Source organism: Scylla paramamosain, chromosome 24 (genome assembly GCF_035594125.1).
Source record: "Scylla paramamosain isolate STU-SP2022 chromosome 24, ASM3559412v1, whole genome shotgun sequence".
NCBI lineage: Eukaryota > Metazoa > Arthropoda > Malacostraca > Decapoda > Portunidae > Scylla > Scylla paramamosain.
The window spans coordinates 3635001-3657371 of record NC_087174.1 but is presented as its reverse complement, the minus strand read 5'-3'; the positions used below and the strand labels follow the sequence as shown (position 1 = coordinate 3657371).

Here is a 22371-nt window from a genome sequence, read left to right as displayed (position 1 = left end):
CACAGATCCCACACACACACACACACACACACACAAACGCAGACTGAGCCGGAGACGAGGCGGGACACAAGCTGGAACACTGCAGCAACACAGGCAGGGAGGGAGGCAGGGATGGAATACAAGCAGAGGAACACAAGCTAAAAGGCCAACAGAAAACGTAAGCACGGGCACGAGAAGCGACAAGCAGGAGGCAGGCAGGACACAGGCAGGACATAAGCAGGGAGAGGAAGGAACAAGCATCGACAAAGGTTTGGAATGAACGCACGACACGAGGCAGGATAAAGTATGTAAAAAAGTAAAGGTATTTGTAATCTTGAACGAGGTACTACATTCACGTCATAAGTAAATTAAAGTACTCGTAATAAGAAAAATGGATGAAAAACAGTCAGGCAAATGCTAATGAACACACACACACACACACACACACACACACACAAAACCTTTTACCCAAATTTCCTAACCCATTTATCATACCTTTCATCTCTCTCTCTCTCTCTCTCTCTCTCTCTCTCTCTCTCTCTCTCTCTCTCTCTCTCTCTCTCTCTCTCTCTCTCTCTCTCTCTCTCTCTCTCTCTCTCTCTCTCTCTCTCTCTCTCTCTCTCTCTCTCTCTCTCTCTCTCTCTCTCTCTCTCTCTCTCTCTCTCCCGTCCATCACTCTTACCTGTGTCACCTCAACCGCAAAAGAGAGAAAAGGGGGACGGCAAAAAAGGAAGGTTAGGGAAGCGAGAGAAGCAAGAGTATTGAGTGAGCGCCAGAGGTAAGGAGCGTTAAGGGGAGCAGGAGGCCTCGATGGTTGGGTGCCCGCAGGTAACACACGACAGGTGAACAAATGGGCACTCACCTGCGGGTCGGAGGTCTGTTGCACCTGGGGAGAGCGGCCCAGGAAGTTTTCTTTGCCGCGGCCAAAGAGACGGCGTTTACCTGAGGCGGAAGATGTATGATTAGAGAGAGAGAGAGAGAGAGAGAGAGAGAGAGAGAGAGAGAGAGAGAGAGAGAGAGAGAGAGAGAGAGAGAGAGAGAGAGAGAGAGAGAGAGAGAGAGAGAGAGAGAGAGAGAGAGAGAGAGAGAGAGAGAGAGAGAGAGAGAGAGAGAGAGAGAGAGAGAGAGAGAGAGAGAGAGAGAGAGAGAATTGAGGGGTGTGTTTTGAGCAGAGGAACGTCAAAGGATACAAGAAGGTGAGAGGTCAGAACAAAAGCGAGAGAGAGAGAGAGAGAGAGAGAGAGAGAGAGAGAGAGAGAGAGAGAGAGAGAGAGAGAGAGAGAGAGAGAGAGAGAGAGAGAGAGAGAGAGAGAGAGAGAGAGAGAGAGAGAGAGAGAGAGAGAGAGAGAGAGAAGGTGGGCCAGCGGAAAGGTAGCATAAAAACAGCGGGAGAAAATAAGCTGGAGAAAGAATGAGACTTCGAGGGAGGGGAAAAATAAATGAATTGGAGGGGGGAGGGGAAAGCAGGGAAACTTGAGGGTAATAGAGGGAAATATTGATACGTTAGAAAAATAATGGAGAAAAGGAGAGAGAGAGAGAGAGAGAGAGAGAGAGAGAGAGAGAGAGAGAGAGAGAGAGAGAGAGAGAGAGAGAGAGAGAGAGAGAGAGAGAGAGAGAGAGAGAGAGAGAGAGAGAGAGAGAGAGATACAAAAAGAAGGAAGCAAAGCAGGAAAGAATCAACGAGGTAAGGTGAGAAAACAAATATGGAAACAAAAAGAGAAAAAAAAGTAAAAGCAAACGAAAGAGAGAAATTCAAGGAGGAGAACAAAGAAGGAAGCAAGAGCAAATATGTAGGAAAAAAAATGAATGAAGGAGGAGGAAGAGGAAGGTGAAGAATTGAATGGGAAGTGAGAAAAAATGGAGGTGAAGAAGGAAGGAGGCGGCGGAGGAGAAGAAATAAAGACGAGGAAAACGATGACAGAAATAATGGAGGAAAGTATTAGAAGGAAAGAAAAGAGGGAAAAAAAACAAAAAGAAATATGTAGGAAGAAGACAAAGAAGAAAATAATGACAAGGCAGGTGAGAAGGAAGATAGTAAGATGATGATAAAGAAGAATTGGAGAATATGAAACAAAGGACGAAAAGGAGAGAAAAAAAGGGAAAAAGGAAACAGTAAAAGGAAGAAAAATAGAAAAGGAAACTGCGTAAATGAAAAGGACAGAAAGGAGAGAAAGAAAAAGGGAAAGGAAAGAACGAAAGGGAGAAAAAAATAGGTAAGGAAAACTGCGTAATTGACTTATGAGAAACGAAAGATACTGATGGGGAAAAATGAAAAAAGAAAAAAGAAGTAGATAATGACTTAATAAAAAAAAATACATAAAAACTCATGATTTAAGACGAATGGAAAGAAGGCAGTAAAATAATGCAATAAAATCTTGTCTCTTCTGTCCTGATCCCCCCCCCAAAAATAAATAAATAAAAAAAAAATAAATAAATAGTTGTCTTTTTCCCTTCCCTCATTCTAATCCATACTTACCTGTTGTCTTTTCCCTCACTGTCCTTGTCTTGCCTCCTCACTCTCGTCTTCCTCACTTCGCTCAAGTTACCCTCACTACCACCTTTGCTCCCCTCACCCTCCAAAATATACACTTTCCTTTCTTTTCCTTCATTCTACTCATGGACTCAACACACTGTCTTGTCCCTCGCTCCCTTGTCTTCCTGCTTTACCTCATTCAACCCCACAGTCACCTTCAGCCTTCTCTTCCTCCTCGCCCTTCAAGAAATTAGATACTTCTTTCCTTTTTCCTTATTCTGCTCCACTCACGCATCGCTTCTCCTTCACTCTGTCCTCCTCCCTCACTCATCCCCAAACTTGTCCTTCGTCTCATCCTTCAGAAAATGAGATACTTGTGTCTTTTGTCTTTCCTTATTCTACTGAACTCAGGAATCGCTTCTCCCTCACTCCCTTGTCTCCTTCCCTCGCCGCCCTGCCAAACACTCACCTCCACCCTTGTCCTTCTTCGGGGAGGCTTGGGGGCTGTCCTGAGTTGGGCTCTGCGGCTCGCTTGCTTTCTTGGCGCCACCAAAAAGCTGGAACCTGTTGGTGGAGATCACACACACACACACACACACACACACACACGGACATTAGGGTGACTGAGTAGCTCTTTGATTAGACTGTTGTGCTAAAAATACACTTATTATGCAAATTGTTTGGACTCCAGTTTGGTCCGCGAAATAATTATTTGTCGGTATGGTAATTGCCTGTTCTTTGATGGTAAATTTCACCCGGGGATTTTTAACGAGTGAGAAATTGCAGCAAAAAAAAAAAAAAAACTGTTGTCATCTATTGCGACTCATTGGAAAGCCACGGGTATAAAATTCTGTTGTTCTCGTAAATGGGAAATTATACTTTTTTTCGCGTTTTACGTCCGCGTGCCTTGATGAGTCACGGCCAGGGCGGAGCACGCAAAAATGGAATCATACTAATGTTCCATCAACGCTGGACACAAAATGAACGTTTCTGATCTTTTTTTTTTTTTTTGTCTATTCACTAAAACCTTTCTCCACTTCATAATATCTTTTCATAACCTATCCATCTTTTTTTACATTACTACACTAAAGGATGTGATACTTTGGCGCCTAAAATGAACAACAAAAAACTTCCTATTCTCTTTTTATGAACCCATGCAAACAATTTTTCACTGTTAATGAAAACCCAAGGCTGTGAATAGTGAAGATGAAAACTGAAGGCTGTGAATAGTGAAGATAAGCAGAAGGAACCACCAGCCTGAGCCCACCACAACACACAACCACCACACAACCTTCCTCCAGGGACTAACCCTCACCTCTTCCCTCCTGCGGCGCCTCCCGTTGCTCCTTTCTCCTCCTTCTTCACCTTCTCCTTCTTTTCCTTGTCCTTGCCTTTATCTTTCTTGTCTTTCTTCTTCTCCTTCTTCTCTTTGGGGGCAGAGGAGTCCTTACCCAGCTTCCCCTTGAAGAACGCCCCTAGTTTACCCTCGGCTGGGGGCGACGCGGCAGCCCCGTGTGGAGGCGTGGGCGGGCGGGGGGCGGAGCGCTTTTTCTGCCCAAGTGATGTAGTGGAGCCCATGACGTCCTCCTGGATGGTGGAAGAGTGGGTGAGAGGGCGGTAAGTGGTGTGTTAGGATGAGAGAGGGATGGAGGAGAGAATGGTAAGGATAAGATGAAAGGGAAGAGAAGAATAAAAGAAAGGTATTGGCAAGATTCGGTAACAAAGAGACGAAATGGAAGAGAAGGATGGAGGGAAGGTTCTGCGTGGACGAGGCGGCAATGAGGAGACGATGAAAGGGAATAAGGATGAAGGGAAACTATGGCACGTGGATGTGGCAGTGAAGGGGACAATGAAAAAGATGAAAGAATAATATGGGATAAGATGAAAAGGATGGGACAGTGAAAGGAGAGAAGGGTGCATAGAATGACTAGCAAGGTGAGATGGTGATGAATGGAGGGTGAGGAGAGAAGTGGTGAAGAAATGAGAGTAGCAGGGTGAGGTGGTGACAGGGGAAGGGAACACAGGAGTGGGCGTGGCAGGGTGAACAAAAACTTAAACAGGGCATAGCAGACTGAAGGTTAGTTAAAATAGGCGGTTAGTAAGGGTGTAATGGAGGAGAAATAGGTAGAGAGTGTAATGGCTTATGAATGGGGAATAGGGAAAGACACAACACAACTAGATGATGGAGGAAATGAGGAAATTGAGAGGTAAATAAGGAACACAAAAGAAACTCCGATAAAACGTAAACGAGAACATGAAAAATGAAGGTAACTCGTGATAAACAAGGGAATGAGAGATAAACAGCACGACAAAGGGAGATAAAGGCGAAATTACGATGCAAAGGGCCAACATTAAAGGAGAGGAACGCCTGGTATACGCTGGACAGGAAAGAATTTGTGATAAAAGAGGGGAAGGGATGATAACTGGGATAACGCGGAGGAATAGAGGCAGTGAGTAAATTGAAAATGAATGTGAAAGTTGGCTTTGTTGCTTGGCCGCGAGCAGGAGGAGGAGGAGGAGGAGGAGGAGGAGGAGGAGGAGGAGGAGGAGGAGGAGGAGGAGGAGGAGAATGAGGATGGTAGATTAAAGGGCAGCAGGAGAGGGAGTAAAGAGTGAGGGGAAGTAGCTATGGGGGGAGAGTAGGGAGGGACTTCTTAGGGGAGGGAGGTTAGGGGAAAAGAGGGGAGGAGGGGGGGCATTAAGGGAGAAAGACAGATGAGTGAACGAAAAAAAAATTCACGAGTGTTATTGGCGCTCTCTCTCTCTCTCTCTCTCTCTCTCTCTCTCTCTGGGTCAGCCAAGGTCACGCACCTCCTCAATATCGAACACGTCATCCAGTTGGTCAAAGGAGAGGTCAGGTGGCGGTGACCTCGACGCGCTGCTCCTGGTCACCTCCTCCCGACCTGATGGATATTGAGGTCATGGGGTTTTAATGCCTTCCTCCTCCTCCTCCTCCTCCTCCTCTATTCCTTCTCCTGTAGAATATTACCTGTGTTGTTTCCTATTGTTGTTGTTGTTGTTGTTGTTGTTGTTGTTGTTGTGGTGGTGGTGGTGGTCGCGGTGGGTGTTGTAGTAATGTTAGTATTAGTAGTAGTAATTGTTGTTGTGATATCATTACTATCATTCTTATTTTGTAAGATACGAAAGTGGAAAAACAAGACTCATGAATATGGAAAAGAAGGAGGAGGGAGCAGGAAAAGAAAAAAAGAAAAGAAAAAGAAAAGGATAGAGTAGGAGAAAAGATGAAAAAAGTGAAGTGAAGGAGACAAGAAAAGATGGAAGGAGGAAATAGGACAGGAAGAGAAAGGAAAAGAAAAAAAGGTGGTGAACGAGACAAGGAAATATTGGAGGAAGAAGATTAAGAAGAAGAAAGGCTAAGGAAGAAAAGTAAGGGAAAATACTTGAAGAAAAGAAAGAAGGAAACAACTAAAGAAAGAAACAAGGAAAAAGACTGAATGATATATTTATTGGCCTCGATCTATCTATCAATCTATTATATACAATTATTAAATAAAGAAAGAAGATAAGAAAAAAAAAGAAAAAATCTAAAGAGGGAAGGAAGAAGGACTACTCACCACGTGCTGCAGGAGGAGGCGAGGCAGAGGAGCGTGAGTGGCGTGAGGGTGCAGGCGCCTCGTCCAGGTAACTCATATCCAACATCTCCAGCACCTGGCGGAAGGGAGGGAGGCAGTGAACAGGTGAGGTGAGGGGGCAGGTGGAGTGGCTGGTGGAAGAGGTGATGGAGGGGCTGAAGTGGTGCTGTGGTGGAAGCTTATGAGACGTTAAGGTGGCAGGTAAGTGGAGACAGGTGGGGAGGCACTAAAGGGGTGACTAAGGAGAGGAGTGCAGGTGAGGGGAGGTGATTCGTGTAAGAAAGCGTTACTGGTGCTTCAAGGGGACGTGAAGCGTGATGTGCACAGGGCCGCGGGCTGATGAGTTAATGGAGGGGTGAGGGAGCTGGTGGCTGGTGAATTAAGGGGGAATCTTTTTGGGATTGTTACTGCTAGTAGTGAACACCGCCACTCTAGGTGGTGCATGGTACAACACTAAGGGGAGGGCACTGTGAAGGAGGGATGTAAGATGAAGGGGTTAAAGGTCAGGGCACCAGGGGAGGGAGCGGGTCAGTGAGGGAGTATTTCACGGCGCCCACCTCGTCAGTGCGCTGCTCCAGACTCTCCTGGTAGCCGAGTCGCTGCCTGCCGGCGTCTGGGCTAGTCCTGGGCTCGCTGCCGGAGCCTAACCTGATGCCGCCGTGAGCGGGCGTCACCTGGCGCGTCTCAGCTTTGTACAAGGTGGAGGTGGGCGACATTGGCCTCTCTGGGTACAAGTCATAGTCATCGTGGTAGTTGCTGCTGGCCGCTGCGGATGGGGCCCTGGCTGATGGGGAGGAAGACCTGCCTGATGGGGAGGGAGACCTGGCCACGGGAGAGGGGGACTTGGCCACGGGGGAGGGGGATCTGGCTCTGGGGGAAGAGAGTCTGCTTGTCAGAGGGGGTGAGATGGGCTTGGTGGGCGGAGAGGTGGCGCGCGGCAGAGGGGAGGAGGGCTTGCTGGTGTACACGTTGCTGGAGTCTGAGGAGCGGTACGTGTAGTTGGAGGTGGAGGTGCGGCGCGGGCTGGTGTGGCCCCCGTAGGGCGTCTCCACATCCCGGGGCGTGCAGGGTCTGGAGTGGTCCAGGTTGTCGTACTCGTCCTCGTAGGGAGGACTCTGGTTCCTGTCGATGGCACGCGCGTCGACGCTGCTGATGACCTGTGGGCTGTAGAACTTCTCGATGTACTCGCCGCTCTTCCTTGGCGCGCGGAAGATTCTCTTCCTCACCTCCTGGCCCTCAATGAACTTCTGGTGCTCCTCCTCCACCACCTTCTCGAACATGGCCAGCTTACCTGCCACGAAGGGGCCGGACCCCGTGCCGCCAACCTTAGACATGCGGTGGTTGGCGTTGAAGTTCCCGTTGTAGTCGTCATCGCAGTAGTCGTTCTGGGTGTACTGTTGGTACGCTTCCTCCTCAGGGAAGCCCTTTGCTAGCTTGGCGATGTCGCAGCTGCTGCCGTACCGCTTCAGGCCGCGGCCCTCCGCCAGACCTGTGAGGGAGCCCAAAACCTTTGGTTTATGAACAACGTCATCGTCTTCCTCACTACTACTGTCATCGTCATCGTCGCTGTCAAGGGAATACTTAGGGAGGAATCTATCGCTACAGTCGTCGTCCACGCCGGGCACGGTGAGGAACATACTGCGGTAACCCGGCACCAGCAGGTCGTACTTGATCTTGTTCTCGCGATCAATGACGTCCTTGGGCTTGGGCGCCTGGGGGGTGGGGGGCTCTACTGAGATCTCTGGCAAACTCGTTGTACTCGTCGGCAGAAAGAGCTTGGTTCTGTTTTTGTTAACATTCGACACACTACTCGACGCACTACTTATAGACATACTACTGTGTTCAGAAGCACTTGTACTGTTGTTCCTGGAGGAGTCGTTGGCGGAGGAGCTACTCACACTCACGGTCCTCTTTGGCCGCTTCTCACCGCCACTCACAAGGTCACTACTCGCCACGCAACTAGTCCTAAAGTGGCTAGCGAAACTATTAATGCTTTCGTTATTGTTCAGGAGGTGGATTGGGGGACTACGCGGCAACCCTCTACTACAGCCGCTGGGGGTGGTGACGGGGCTACTGGAGGAGGCTAGGCTAAAACTACCGCAGGCGGGTCTGGGGGGCTGGCGGGGACATCTTGCTACGCAGCGGCGGTAGAAGTCACCGTTACCGTTGGTGGGGCTGTGGTCGTCCATGAAGTTCATCGAGGCTGATCCTGAGAGAGGACCTGAGGGCGTGGTCTCCTCCACGGCCAGCGGGGCGGGCTCGGGGGCGGGCGGGGGTTCCTCGCTGTAGTATTGCGGGATTTCCTCGGGCTCTGGGGCGACAGGTTCTTGAGGGGCGTAATCAAATGAGTCTTGGGGCGGTAGGGAAGGTGGGGGGGAAACAGGCGTGGCGGGTCTGGGCGGCTCGACGGGGCCCGCCAGCTCCGGGTAGTCTTTCTCCACGGGCTCTCCAATGTAGTCCTCGTAATCCTCCGGCGACAGCACGGTGGCGGGCGCGGTGAAGCTGTCCTGGGCCAGCACCGGGGGCCGCTGCGGCACGTCATCGATGCCCTCAAGCCTCATCTCGCTCCTCCTGGCGCCCTGCTCGGCCCTCAGGTCCACCTCCGTGCGACGTGGGGGAGGCGGTGACTCCAGAGTGATGATTTCCTCGGCGCCCTCGTGGAAATTCTTGGGCCGCGTCTGCAAGATGCGATTTCTGGTGCGCGTGAAGTCCTCATGTGTGAGGCGGTCCTCGCCAGGCAGCACAGGGGTCACGCGGCCCCGGTGGTTCAGGTCCTCCACCACTAGGGAGTCCACGTACTTCTCCACCTTCTTGGCGCGGTCCATCTTCTTCACCTTGGGCAGGTGTCTGTTGGGGAACAGCTTGTCCTTCACCTTGCCGCCGAGCGTCTTCTTGGGGGCCAGGCGGCTCTTGAGGCCAGTCTTGTCGTCCTCGATCACAATGCCATCATCCTCATCGTCCTCGTCATCGTACTGCTCCTCGTTCTCCTCGTCCTCAAACACCTCGGCGTCCTCAGGATGGTGGTTGGCTAAGGCACTGTTGTCGCCGCTCGCCCCTCTCACCAGGGGCGCAGCGGCTGTCGGCTGCTCGCTGTCCAGGTTCAAAATCACCTCCTCCACGGGGCCGGTGACAATCCCGCCGCCGCCGCTCCTGCCTGGCCGGGAGCCTCGTTTCCTGCCGCCGCCTCCACTTCGGCCACCGCCGCCAGTTCGTCCTCCGCCACCCTTGCCGCGTTTCACCTTGGCCGCCTTCGACGGTTTGATGCTCCGCGGGGCAGTCCGGGGGTCGTCATGTTCCACTACAAACTGAAACTCAGGTGGAGTAGCAGGAGTGAGCTTCACACGCGGGGCGGTGGTCGGTGGAGAGACGGGAGCCGAGACAGGGGCCGAGATGGGGGGCGAGACGGGCGCACTGGAGGGGCGAAGAGGAGCGGAGTACTCATCATCCTCGTCGGCCAACTCCAATTCTTCCTCCACCTCCCCTTGACGGATCTGAAGTTTACGAGACTTGAAGCACGATGTAGACGAGGACGAGGCGGCGGGCGGCCCTCTGGCCCGCCCCTGCCCGAGGTCCACCACCAGCACGCCCTCTTCCTGGCCGCCGCCGCGACGCAGGTCCCCGACGGAGCTGCTGAACCGACTCTGCGGAGGAAGGGACGAGATCAGGGGAGAAGGAATAAAGGCACGGCGGGGGAGAGGACGAACAAGAAGAGAGGAGGAGAATAACAGGACGATATTGAGAGAGAGAGAGAGAGAGAGAGAGAGAGAGAGAGAGAGAGAGAGAGAGAGAGAGAGAGAGAGAGAGAGAGAGAGAGAGAGAGAGAGAGAGAGAGAGAGAGAGAGAGAGAGAGAGAGAGAGAGAGAGAGAGAGAGAGAGGAATGACAAAAATCGAGAGAGGGGAAGGGCAGAGGGATCACGTTTTTAGGAGAGAAAAGAGAGTTTAAAGAGAGTTTAGAGCGACGGGAGGGGACAGGGAAGGGGCGAACACCAGTTTGTAGGAAATGAGGTGGGAGACGAGGCTTGGGGGATGCTGCAGGAGAGAGCGGATGTGAATTGAAGGTTTTAGTAGAGAGAGAGAGAGAGAGAGAGAGAGAGAGAGAGAGAGAGAGAGAGAGAGAGAGAGAGAGAGAGAGAGAGAGAGAGAGAATACCATGGAGTCATCACCCTCATTCATAACATTTACTTATGTGTATTGTTCCATTGTTTCAACCAACCCACCACCACCACCAGCGCTGCCGCTACGCACAACAACAAAAACAACAACAACGTGACCTTTAAAGAGGACTGCTGCACAAGGGTAATGCCAGTTTCAATTAGAACGCTGAAATGTGTGTGTGTGTGTGTGTGTGTGTGTGTGTGTGTGTGTGTGTGTGTGTGTGTGTGTGTGTGTGTGTGTGTCTAGACTGTTGCCCTTTCACAACCACACATCTCACTCATATACGCTGCTCCTCCTCCTCCTCCTCCTCTTCCTCCTCCTCCTCTTCCTCCTCCTCCTCTTCTTCTTCCTTACGTAACTATACTCTTTCTTTTTCTTAGTTGTTTTTCCTTTTTCCCTTTCCTCTTATTTCTTAATGTTTTTCTTTTCATCATATTTGATTTCTCATTATATACCATCTCATTATTTCGTGTTTTTCTTACCCCCTTTCAATTATTAACCAAAAAAAAATTTTTCTCTCTCTCTCTCTCTCTCTCTCTCTCTCTCTCTCTCTCTCTCTCTCTCTCTCTCTCTCACTGACAAGGGACCATGCAATAGTCACTTTATGGGAGAGAAAGAGACAGAGAAAGATAGCGGAGGAGAAACTAGGAAGGGAAATAAGCAAGGAGGAAGGGAGAGTGGAGGGAAGGAGAGGGAAGGGAAGAAGAAAGGGAAGAAAGGAAGAAAGTACGAGTATAATGGAAACAAGGAAAATTGAGTAAATTGAGTGAGAATGGAGAGAATGAGAAGAATTTATGTTACGATGTTAATGAAGTAACGGAAGAATGATGATGATGATGAGGAGGAGGAGGAGCTGGAGTATAAAGGAACACAAATGAAGAACTAGTACATCTGTTGGACCATTTAAGGATGTTTAAGGGGAATATACAGTACGAGAAGTAGAAACACAGACAAAGGAGGAGGAGGAGGAGGAAAAAATAAAAGAAAAGGAGCAGAAAAATACTAATAAAACCAAGACGAAGAAAAAATAAAGAAAAACGAAAAAAAAAACAGAATATGAAGACTAAACAGAATATGAAGAAGCCAAATGGATAAAAAACGAGATAGACACAAATAAAAAAAAATAGAGGAAAGAGGAGAGAGTAAGGAAGGAGGAAAAGAAAAGACCATCTGAGAGAGAGAGAGAGAGAGGCGAGAGTTGGACAGTGAGCGTATCCAAGCAGGGTATAAAAATCAGCCCCTTGAGAGAGAGAGAGAGAGAGAGAGAGAGAGAGAGAGAGAGAGAGAGAGAGAGAGAGAGAGAGAGAGAGAGAGAGAGAGAGAGAGAGAGAGAGAGAGAGAGAGAGAGAGAGAGAGAGAGAGAGAGAGAGAGAATCAGGAAGAGAAAGGGGATAAACAGGAGAAGCTCTGGAAAAAGTATGAGAAGTGTAGTAGTAGTAGTAGTAGTAGTAGTAGTAGTAGTGGTGGTGGTGGTGGTGGTGGTAGTAGTAGTGGTGGTAGTAGTAGTAGAAAAACAAAAATACTAAAAAGAAAAGAAAAACTGAAGAAGGAAACTATTGGAGATGGAGAAGGAGAAGAAGAAAAGAAGGAAAAGAAAAGAAGAAAAGAAAAAGAAAACCAGAAAAAAGAAAAAAAACTGGAAAAGAAAAAAGAGTACAAGGAAGAAGGGGAAAAACAGACACAAGGCAGATAAAAATTAAGAAGAAAGAGAAAGATACGGAAAAAAAGAAGGGAGAAGGAAAAAAAAAAGAAGGAAAAAGGAGGAAAATAACACGACGAAGGACCGACACATGAATCCCACGGAAGGAGACAATTCTTACCGCGGCGTTGGGGCAAGAAGGACACGGAGAATCGAGGCGTAAAAAGAGAGAAATTACTCGTTATTTTTCTGCCAGTGACGTGAACTATGCGCCGGGCTGTGTTTCCTTATAGGGGGCTTAAGTATACGAGTCAAGAGAGAGAGAGAGAGAGAGAGAGAGAGAGAGAGAGAGAGAGAGAGAGAGAGAGAGAGAGAGAGAGAGAGAGAGAGAGAGAGAGAGAGAGAGAGAGAGAGAGAGAGAGAGAGAGAGAGAGAGAGAGAGAGAGAGAGAGAGAGAGAGAGAGAGAGAGAGAGAGGGTAACGTTGCTTTTCTCTTTTGCTTTCTTAAAATATTTTCATTTCAGCTTGAGTTTCCATCCATCTCTCTCTCTCTCTCTCTCTCTCTCTCTCTCTCTCTCTCTCTCTCTCTCTCTCTCTCCAGTATTCCACATCTGCATTCATCGTATTTTCTCATCAGCAATTCCATCGGGAGAATCTGAGATGGAAGGAGGAGGAGGAGGAGGAGGAGGAGGAGGAGGAGGAGGAGGAGGAGGAGGAGGAGGAGGAGGAGGAGGAGGAGGACCATCTGCTTGTGTAGGTTAGAGAAGGCCTGGGATATTCACTCTCAGATACGATATACCAGGAGGGGGAGAGTGAAACAGGTGAGGGGGGAGTGGGAGGAGCGTGGGAGGTACCGTGGGAGGAGCTTGGGAGAAAGTGGGAGACAACCAGCTGTGTGAATGCTCATGACACGCCCCGAAACAAGGTGTGGGCGTAACGGGTGAGACAGGTGTGTGGGAGGTGTGTCTGGGTCAAAGGGGTGCAGGTGTGTGTGCGCGTGGGTGTGTGGGGGAGGGAGGGGCAGACGTATGCAGGTTTAAGTATGAAAGGTATTTGTTATTATTATTACTTCTCGCTTCTTGATTCCTTCCACAGGTATTCAGGTCACGTGCACACAATGAGGGTAATGAAGCCAGCCAGCCAGCCAGCCCCGGCCAGCCATCCAGCCAACCAGTCGGTCAGTGAAGTGAGGCATTACTCTGCATAATGTAATTCGTGTGAAGGATCCCATTTTTCCATCACAGTTCCATTAGGGCAGCTACATGGAATCTCTGACAGTCTATTAAAGTCACGTACAGGTGGCGGGCAGTGCAGGCGGCAGAGTGAGGTATTATCCAGCATCAAGTAATGTAAACAGCTGTCAGTGGCAATGCTCACACACTACACTTGCATTGGAATGGAGTTGTTTATGCTCCCCCTCCCACCTTCTCCCCCTCCGCTATAACTTGCCGTGTGTGAAGTGAACGCGTGATCAAAGCAGTAACCTTGCAGCACTTCACGAGGCCTCACAAGGTCCGCCCTGCCTCTCGCTGCACTGAATCAAACCCTCCTTGCCATCAACAGCCTGCCCAAGAACACTGGTGCGTTCTGAAGCGCGTGGAGTGCAGGAATCCACTCAATTAGTCCACTCCTTGTGTGTACGCTTAGCCAACTGACGGCTCCGTGTGCAGCTGTGGAGCAGACCAACCAGGGAACACTCGGAGATGGGATGGGATGGGAAGGGATGGGGGATGGAATTGAGTTGGGAAGGGATTGGACAGGGATGGGAAGAGAACTGGGATGGAAAGGGATGGGAAGGGGTGGAATTGGAAGCGATGGGGTGGGGGTGGGAAGCGATAAAACTGGAATGGAAAGAGACGGGAAGGAACTGGGATAGGCAAAAAAAAAAAAGAATGAAAATGAGAAATGATGTGATGGGGATAAAAAAAAAAAAAAAAAAAAAAATGGTGTTGGAACGGGAAGGGACAGAGATGGCTTGTACTAGGTAGCTAAGTATCGCGAGAGTGGCTGGGATGGACCTAAGAACATAAACCCCTGTCGCTGAGTGGTCTCTTCCAACACTGAGATCATTCTGGACACCCTGCCGTGAGTAGCGACACTGGGGAACTGCACCACTGAGGCAAAGGGCGACATCACCCTTCAGAGAGCCACTACAATTCCGCGTGCTGGCCTTGACTCACTACTACGTATCCGCACGAAAGACCCACACACTGCCGGAAATGGAGAAGGAAAGAAAAAAGTAGGTATTTTAACATCTAGCCACGTCCTGCCAACCTTCTCTTTCCCGAAGCAGCAACAGGCTCTTCATTGCGTAAGCCAGCAGTGCCAGGCTTACATTCCCCAGCAGCCCTGCACGGCGCGGCACACACGGCAGGGAGGAGCAGCAAGGAAATCAGGCGAGGACAAGTGGACGCAGGAAGTTGCCATTTTCCTCATCATTTCCTTTCAGCGGCCGGGAAGAAGCGACCATTTGCGGGCAGAGCGGCAGTCACGGGCGTGGGGCGAGATGTTCCAAGATGCTCCTCACGGCACCTCCACACGCACCTTCTCCGGCACCCTTCGCAATACATCACCAGAACAATGCCTGCTGTACCAGGTTAGTACTTCCTCACCCTCCCTCCCCGCCGCCCTAAGGTTGTGAGCGTCTCAGCCTAAAAATATTTCCCTCAGGTGTATTGACAGGTGGGAGCGCTGACAGGTGGCCAAGGATACACAACGCCACGTATTCTGAGCCCCGCGGATAGTCACTGTAGCGGCACAAACCCCTCGCTTTTATCACGCCCCGACGCGACTTGTGGAAACTTGACCAAACTTTTGTTCCTCATGTCGCTGGAGGCTCGAGGCTTTCCTGGCCCAAGGGTCACATCAGGCTGAGCAAATTGGTTCAACGTGATCCACTAAGCACCAGCCACTCCAGTCTCTTCCTGAGTGGCTCCGCTGGGTGAAAGCGCGGAGGTGGATGTACGGGAGTGAGAGGAGAGGAGAGAGAGGAAGTAAAGTGAGTGAATAAGTGGAAGGTAAAAGACAAGGGAGAATTTACGGGAGTAGGCGGGTAAAGTGGAACAGTGGATGAAGTGGATGACGAGTACAGGTGGATGAATGAAGGTATAGTAAAGAAGACGGATGAGTAGAAGATAAGTAAGTGTGTAGATGGATGAGTAAGGGATAGAATAACAAACGTAGGTGAATAGATGAGTAAAAGGTGGCATGTACAATGAAAACAGGTGAATAGATGGATGAGCAAGGGACAGGACAGTAAAAAAAATATATAAAAAATGCGTAGACGGATGAGTAAGAGCTGCGATAGTAAAAAGAAGGTGAATAAACGGATTAGTAAGGCTGGGACAGTGAAGGAAAAGGTGAGATGACTGAGTACAGGAATAATGGAGAACTACATCAGTGAATAGGTGGATGAATGAGGGCTGGAGCAGTAGACTTGGATGAGTGGATGGATGAGTGAGTGGAGTGAGTTGGATAGTGAAATTACAACACCCAAATTTCAAGACACGACACGAAATGCAAACAAAACACAAAACACGAGACGATTTTACAAGTACATACAATTCTTTCTTCCTTCCCTCCACCAGCAGTTTTCATTCTTGTGCCTCCTTCCCTCCCGCATCCTTTTTCCAAGCCCGCGCAAAGAAATTATACCGAAGTGCCTCAACATTCACATATTTCCAGCCAATTACACCCCCCTCCTCTCCCTCTCCCTCTCTCTCTCTCTCTCTCTCTCTCTCTCTCTCTCTCTCTCTCTCTCCACCGCCACTTCGTATTTTTCCTAATTAAGATCTTGAATTTTCAACAACAAACCGGATGAAAACTCTCTCTCTCTCTCTCTCTCTCTCTCTCTCTCTCTCTCTCTCTCTCTCTCTCTCTCTCTCTCTCTCTCTCTCTCTCTCCTTTCCGCAGGTGACACTCAGAAGGGAGGTAGGGAAGGAGAGAGGGCGGAAAGGAGGGAAGGAGAGAGGGAGAGAAGGAGAGACAGAGAGAAAAAGAAATAGAATGGATGAATAAATGGGAGAAAGGGAGAGACGTAGGGAGGGAGAGGGGGAAGGGCAAGGAGGGACGTTTGGAGGGAGAAACGAAGGAAAGGAAGAAGGGAGGGAAGTTAATGGGGGAGAAAGTAGGTGTTTACATCAATAGGAGGTTGCTAATGATGTGGATTAAAGGAGGGAGGGAGGAGGAAGAGAGGAAGAGGAGAGGAAAGAGAGGGAGGGAACACAGGGAACAGAAAACGAGAGAAGAAGAAAACTGGAATTTGGGTAAGGATGAAAAAGAAAGGAGGAACGCAAAAGAGGAGAAAAAGGGGAAAAAAGAAGAGAAAGGGACAAGAGAGGAGTTTACGAAGGAGAGTGGAGATAGAAGAGAGGAAGAAAAAGAATAGGAGGATGATAAAGAGAGGAAAAAGCGAAAGAAATTAAGTGGGACGAGTTTGTTGAGTCACCATTGTAAACTTTTCTTCTATTATTATTATCATTATTATTATTATTATTATTATTATTATTATTATTATTATTATTATTATTATCACCCACACATCACAAAATATTTTCACAAAGCAATTCATGAAGAGAAAAATAAATGAAAAGGTTAACTTGACACTAACTAATTGGACTAAAATGTCACTTTTTAATAACTCTCTCTCTCTCTCTCTCTCTCTCTCTCTCTCTCTGGGTCAGGGTCAGTTTGCCAAAGGTCATTTCTATCCAGGTTTTTATGGGGCGATGAAATTGAGAGAATAGTGTAGGACCATTCATTTGCACCACCGGGCAGAGAGAGAGAGAGAGAGAGAGAGAGAGAGAGAGAGAGAGAGAGAGAGAGAGAGAGAGAGAGAGAGAGAGAGAGAGAGAGAGAGAGAGAGAGAGAGAGAGAGAGAGAGAAACATGCCATGCCACCAAAACTACTTGCTCCCAAACACCACTTAAGAAACCATCTTCTCCCTTTATTGGTAATCAATGTTGCGAGGTGCTGGGTATACTCTCTCTCTCTCTCTCTCTCTCTCTCTCTCTCTCTCTCTCTCTCTCTCTCTCTCTCTCTCTCTCTAATTAGTAAAGCGTTAATTGCATATAGGTAACTGTGTCTTTTCAGTCCTACTTGTTATTTTTTTTTTCAGTAATGTCACTAATGATGATGGTCCTTGATGGTGGTGGTGGTGGTGGTGGTGGTGGTGGTGGTGGTATTAGTTGGTTAGTTAGTTATCTTTGTTTTCGTTCTTGTTGCTATTAATTAGTTGGTCAGTTCATTATTGCTGTTGCTATTAGTAGTAGTAGTAGTAGTAGTAGTACTAGTTGTTGTTGTTTGTGGTGCTACTAACTACTACTACTACTACTACTACTACTACTGCTATTAAAAACAATAGCAACAACGACGACTAAAAGGACCAACACCAGCAATTTATGATAATTTCACGCACACATACACACGCACGCACGCACACACACACACACACACACACACACACACACACACACACACACACACACACACACACACACACACACACACACAAGTAAGAGGTTCATTAGACTGTTGCTTTAAGTGGCCAAAGTGAAGAGGTTTCGTGCCTCAAGTTTTCCTCTTTCCTTCCTCTCTCCCTCACTCACTATCTTTCTGACCCCAATCTCTTTTTCCCTCTCCCTCTCTCTCTTTGGGTCCTTCCACTCTGCTTTGCTTTATTTTTCTTGTACTTTCACTTTCTCGCATCCCCAAGTTAGGTCGTCTATGTAACTCACTAAAGGAAAATCTACCGCTTGAAAGTCTACGGGGATCGCTAACCACATTTCACTTACTAATTTCATAATAAAAACAGATGAAATTAGGAAGTTGATAGATTTGAGTAATGTAAGATAGGCAGACAACAAATTATTCATCGCTAGAGTATACGTTTATAAATGCGTGCTACAAATAAACGATTTTCATAAACACCATGAAAACAACAGAACTGTAAAACTCGTGCCTCCAATATTTATGCAGCTGGGTATTTTTTTTTTTTCTCGGACAGTGAAGGCTGAGTGTGCATCGCCTCACTCGGGTTGTTGCTGCTAACTATATATGCATACATTAAAAGTTTCACACGCAGCGAGCCTTTCCAGTGTTTGGTTAACGAGTTACGGGCGCAGAACGTGAATACACATCTATTATCTTCAATTATATAAATGGGTTAAAGACAACAGCTGAAAGAGTGACGAGGAATCGATACAGTGCGCCCATCAAAGGTGAGGAGGTCAAAGCTGCAAAAACCAAAAGCTATTGTTATTTTTTTGACATTTCGTGGTAAGAGTGAAAGCGCAAAAAAAAAAATAAAATAAAATAAATAAATAAATAAAAAAAAATAAAAATAAAAACACTGAAAGGTTAATCTGTGAAAGTAGCACACGAGTGACGCGGAAATAAAAAAAAAATATATACAACTTTAGAAAAATAGGTGAGGCAAAAGGTGAAAGGGTTTCCAGGTACATTAATGAGGCCGTGGTTGCGTCCGTGCCTAGTCCTGGGTTGGCAAGGTGAGGGCTGGCAGGATGAGCACACCCACATAAACAGAACGTGACCAAATTAAATGGCTGGGAGCTAATTCTTTCAATCTACTTCACCTTTCTTGCCTCCTGCTACTAGAGAGGCCGGAAAATGCGGTCAAGTGGAAAAGAAAGAGATTTTTTTTTCTTTTTTTACATGAAGGGGAAACTGACAAAAATCTGCAAGTACATAGAAAACGTGAAAGCTTCCAAGGAGAGGATGCAAAAATGTTAAGTCAATTTAGTTTCTAGTACGACGGAAAATAAAATCGAGAAAAAGAGTTGCAGAATTAACAAGTTGATTCATAATTCTTAGTAACTATAAAGGACTAACAAATCTAATTGATACGTGTTTAGCTTATGGGAAGATGGAGAGATAAAAGTAACCAAGGAGCTCCAACGTAAACAAGGTGCTTAGTAGTATAAGTAACAGTGGAGTAGGCGCTCTGATTGTTATAATTCGTGCAGATTATTAAACAATTTTCCCTCCGTGATGTAATTAGCCGCAAAAATATGGTCACACCCCATTCATTTGCGTGATTAGTGGCGGCCATTATCAATTAAATGGACGAAGGCCGCACGCCCTCCGCTGCCCTGTGCTTCTCTGTACTGCCTGCTATCTCCTGTTCGGCATAGCAATATTTATTTTTCAATTTCACCGTTTACTTTAGATTAATTTATTTCTTTGACGATATATTTTTGTTTCTAATTTTCCATGACGATCAATTTTTTTTCAATGTTACGTTTCTCTCAGGTTACTTTTTTTTCTCTCTTTGCCTGACGATTTTTTTTTCAAATTTTCTATTATTCTTTTTCAATTTTAATTTTTTCTCAGGTTATTTCTGTTGCTCTTTGACGATTTTTTTTTCTAATTTTTCATTATTTTTTTTGATTGCCTGATGATCTTTTATTAATTTTCCATGACATTTTTTTTCCTTCCTATGTTGTGTTTTGTTCAATTTGTCTATTATGTTGATCTCAAGGCTTATTAATGCGTTACTATACGTCTCACCACCTTATCTAATGTAATGTAAACAACTGATAAACCACCATTTAAAACTCTATTACCAAACCAGTCTCTCCGCCTTCATTTTCCTTCATTTTGCCTATTTTCTTTTAACCTCGTGGCTCGTCATTATGTTACGATACCTTCCCACGTTTCACCCTCTGACCTAATACACTACAATAAACTCGTATATCAATTACTGAAACCCGAATCCCCATAAAATATTCAGGGACCAGCATCTCAGGAGGCTTTATTTATTTATTTTTTTTATTGGATTTTTGTTGCCCTTGGTCTGCGTCCCTCCTACATAATAATAATAATAATAATAATAATAATAATAATAATAATAATACCAATCTACTCACCAGCAAACTCAATACGGAATCACAAAACACCTCAAATTCGCATTTCCTAAACCCTGAAATTCAAGACATTTAACTTAAGGGGCTGACTGAGGGACCCTTACGTGGCCTTCTAACTTCCCAGGACTTTCAGAATGTATAAAAAGATCAGCACAAACGCTCGACTCGGGAAACCCCAAGTAAAGTGATCAGTCAGCGGGCAATTTTAGATCAAGGCAGAGGAGACTTAAGAGGTGATGGATGGCTGGATGACGCGCGGTGATCGATTAGTACGCATTCTGATCTATGACACGTGGCGAGGCTTTCGGCTGTGTGTGTGTGTGTGTGTGTGTGTGTGTGTGTGTGTGTGTGTGTGTGTGTGTGTGTGTGTGTTAACTAGGAAGGGACAGAGTAGAGATGGAATTGTGAGAGAGAGAGAGAGAGAGAGAGAGAGAGAGAGAGAGAGAGAGAGAGAGAGAGAGAGAGAGAGAGAGAGAGAGAGAGAGAGAGAGAGAGAGAGAGAGAGAGAGAGAGAGAGAGAGAGAGAGAGAGAGAGAGAGAGAGAGAGAGAGAGAGAGAGAGAGAGAGAGAAAGGGGGGCTGGCAGACACAGACAGACAGACTGACAGAAAAACTAACCAACGAACTGACAGAGTGTATATGGGTGAGTGAACGTACGTGTGTGTGTGTGTGTGTGTGTTTGTCCACGACCACAGCCCACCACATCAGCGATAACAAACAAACTAACAACAACAACAACAAAGTAACAACAACATTCCAACTAACGCATAACCCCACTCAGGATACTGGTGCAAAATTTACACACACAAACACACACACACACACACGATGAATATTCCATTAAACACTAAAAAAAAAAAAAAAAAAAACAGCAACGTATCAGTGTACGCATTTCCATAAAACAAACACAGCTAATGAACCTCTCACATGAACCTCTTATTGAAACCTCTATACTTTTAATCGAAACCTCTTTAACCTCATCCAAACCTCTAACATCTTTACTTCTTACTCAAACCTCTATACGTGTCATCCAAACCTCTTTCACCTCTATTCCTTTTATCCAAACCTGTTCACTTGCTTTAATCCTTTCAGTGCCGCGTTTTCAGTTGAATACTCGGAATGGTATCAAAGGGTTTAGTTTACAGCGGTGTTTCTTTCACTAAACGACTAAATGAAAAATCAACTGGTTACTTGTTCACTGCAAATGTATCTCGACTTTTTTGAAGTTTTGAGAGTTGTGGGAATGTGTTGGTCAATATTTGCGCTTGAAAGTGATTCGCCGAACAAATGTCGGAGTAAATTTTGTAGATCGCCGTGACTCAGCCAACATGTCCAGATTAATTTAATGGGATGAGATGGCAGAGCAGTGATTCGCAAGCCGTGCCCTGTGACTCGAAAAAAAAAAGTCCTAATTTTCCTAGATAGTATATGTTCCTATATTTGTGTGTTTTAGTAGGCCTATATTACACTGACTGCGTGGTTGGTGCTCCGTTACAGTCCAAGATGTAGCTTTACTGTCTGTGCCACTAAGCAACAGTTTGAGATTCACTGTACCAGAGTAACCTTGTGTACAGAGGCGAGGTGCTGCTGTAACCTCAGGCACCTCAGTGGGCCGCTCTTTTCGTTGCCCTTCGCCGGTGTCCCTCTAACATGAGAAAAAGAAACAGTACATCAAGTCCCTCCAAGCGTTTCTGAGGCAGCGATGGCAAAGGGAGGAGCGTCTAACTGCGTATGAGCTGAGAAGACGAGGAATAAAATACAATATTGTTTTGAATGGCAAGTTTCTCCCTTCTCTTTTAATTTCAGCGTATATTTACAAACATAAATTGATAAGTGCCATAATATAAGATCCTGAATACTATCAGTCTATTTTCTTTTTTTTTTTTTTAACCATAGCGTATACCTGCAAAATTAAATCAATATGTAATTTACTGCACGGAAAGTGAAATATTATAGAGAATGCTTTGTAACGACGGTCCCGTGTAGGTTTATTACTTTCTTGTAACTTCTCTCATGCTATCATCTTCTTATAATTAATCAATATAAGGCACACGAGGTTAATACATTCATGAAAGGGTGAACACACAAATGAAAACGAAAAATGACAACAATTTTCACTGATAAATAAGAATTGCAATGAAGATTAACAAAAAAAAAAAAATAATAACAAAAAAAAAACAAAAACAAAAAAATAAATAAATAAAACGTTAAAATGTAAAGAAACAGTGGAAAGCGCAGTAAAAATGGCACACAGGGGGTGAAAGTGCATAAAAACCTGATAAAGAATAAAGGAAACACACAGAACAAGAAAGAGAACACGTGGAAAATACACGACAAAAATATGCGTATTTTTCACAAACTTTTTTTTTTCCAGAAACGAGGTTTGAAAAAAACGAGATGGATATAGATAGATAGATAGATAGATAGATAGATAGATAGAGAGAGAGAGAGAGAGAGAGAGAGAGAGAGAGAGAGAGAGAGAGAGAGAGAGAGAGAGAGAGAGAGAGAGAGAGAGAGAGAGAGAATAACTCTATAACAAATAAAAGCTACAATTCTTGAAACCAATAAATGAAAAAAGATAAAATAAAATAAAATAGTTTACAATCACAACAAACAATTAAATTAGGTTATTCAAATTTGATTATTCAC

The 22371-nt window shown here is 46.3% G+C and overlaps 1 protein-coding gene across 2 annotated transcripts in view; it reads right to left on the bottom strand.

Moving 5' to 3' along the window:
- The window catches only part of LOC135112587 (uncharacterized), a 53769-nt gene that overhangs the window by 5706 nt on the left and 25692 nt on the right, over positions 1–22371 (bottom strand). The window contains exons 7-13 of one of the 2 annotated variants that reach the window (XM_064027073.1): positions 8210–9686; positions 6603–7534; positions 6028–6121; positions 5264–5355; positions 3768–4039; positions 2922–3016; positions 842–921 (exon numbers count right to left, since the gene is read on the bottom strand). In XM_064027073.1, coding sequence (XP_063883143.1) covers positions 842–921; positions 2922–3016; positions 3768–4039; positions 5264–5355; positions 6028–6121; positions 6603–7534; positions 8210–9686 — 3042 coding nt within the window. Of the gene's footprint in view, positions 1–841; positions 922–2921; positions 3017–3767; positions 4040–5263; positions 5356–6027; positions 6122–6602; positions 9687–22371 lie in introns of both variants that reach the window. The other variant, XM_064027072.1, reaches the window with a different exon arrangement.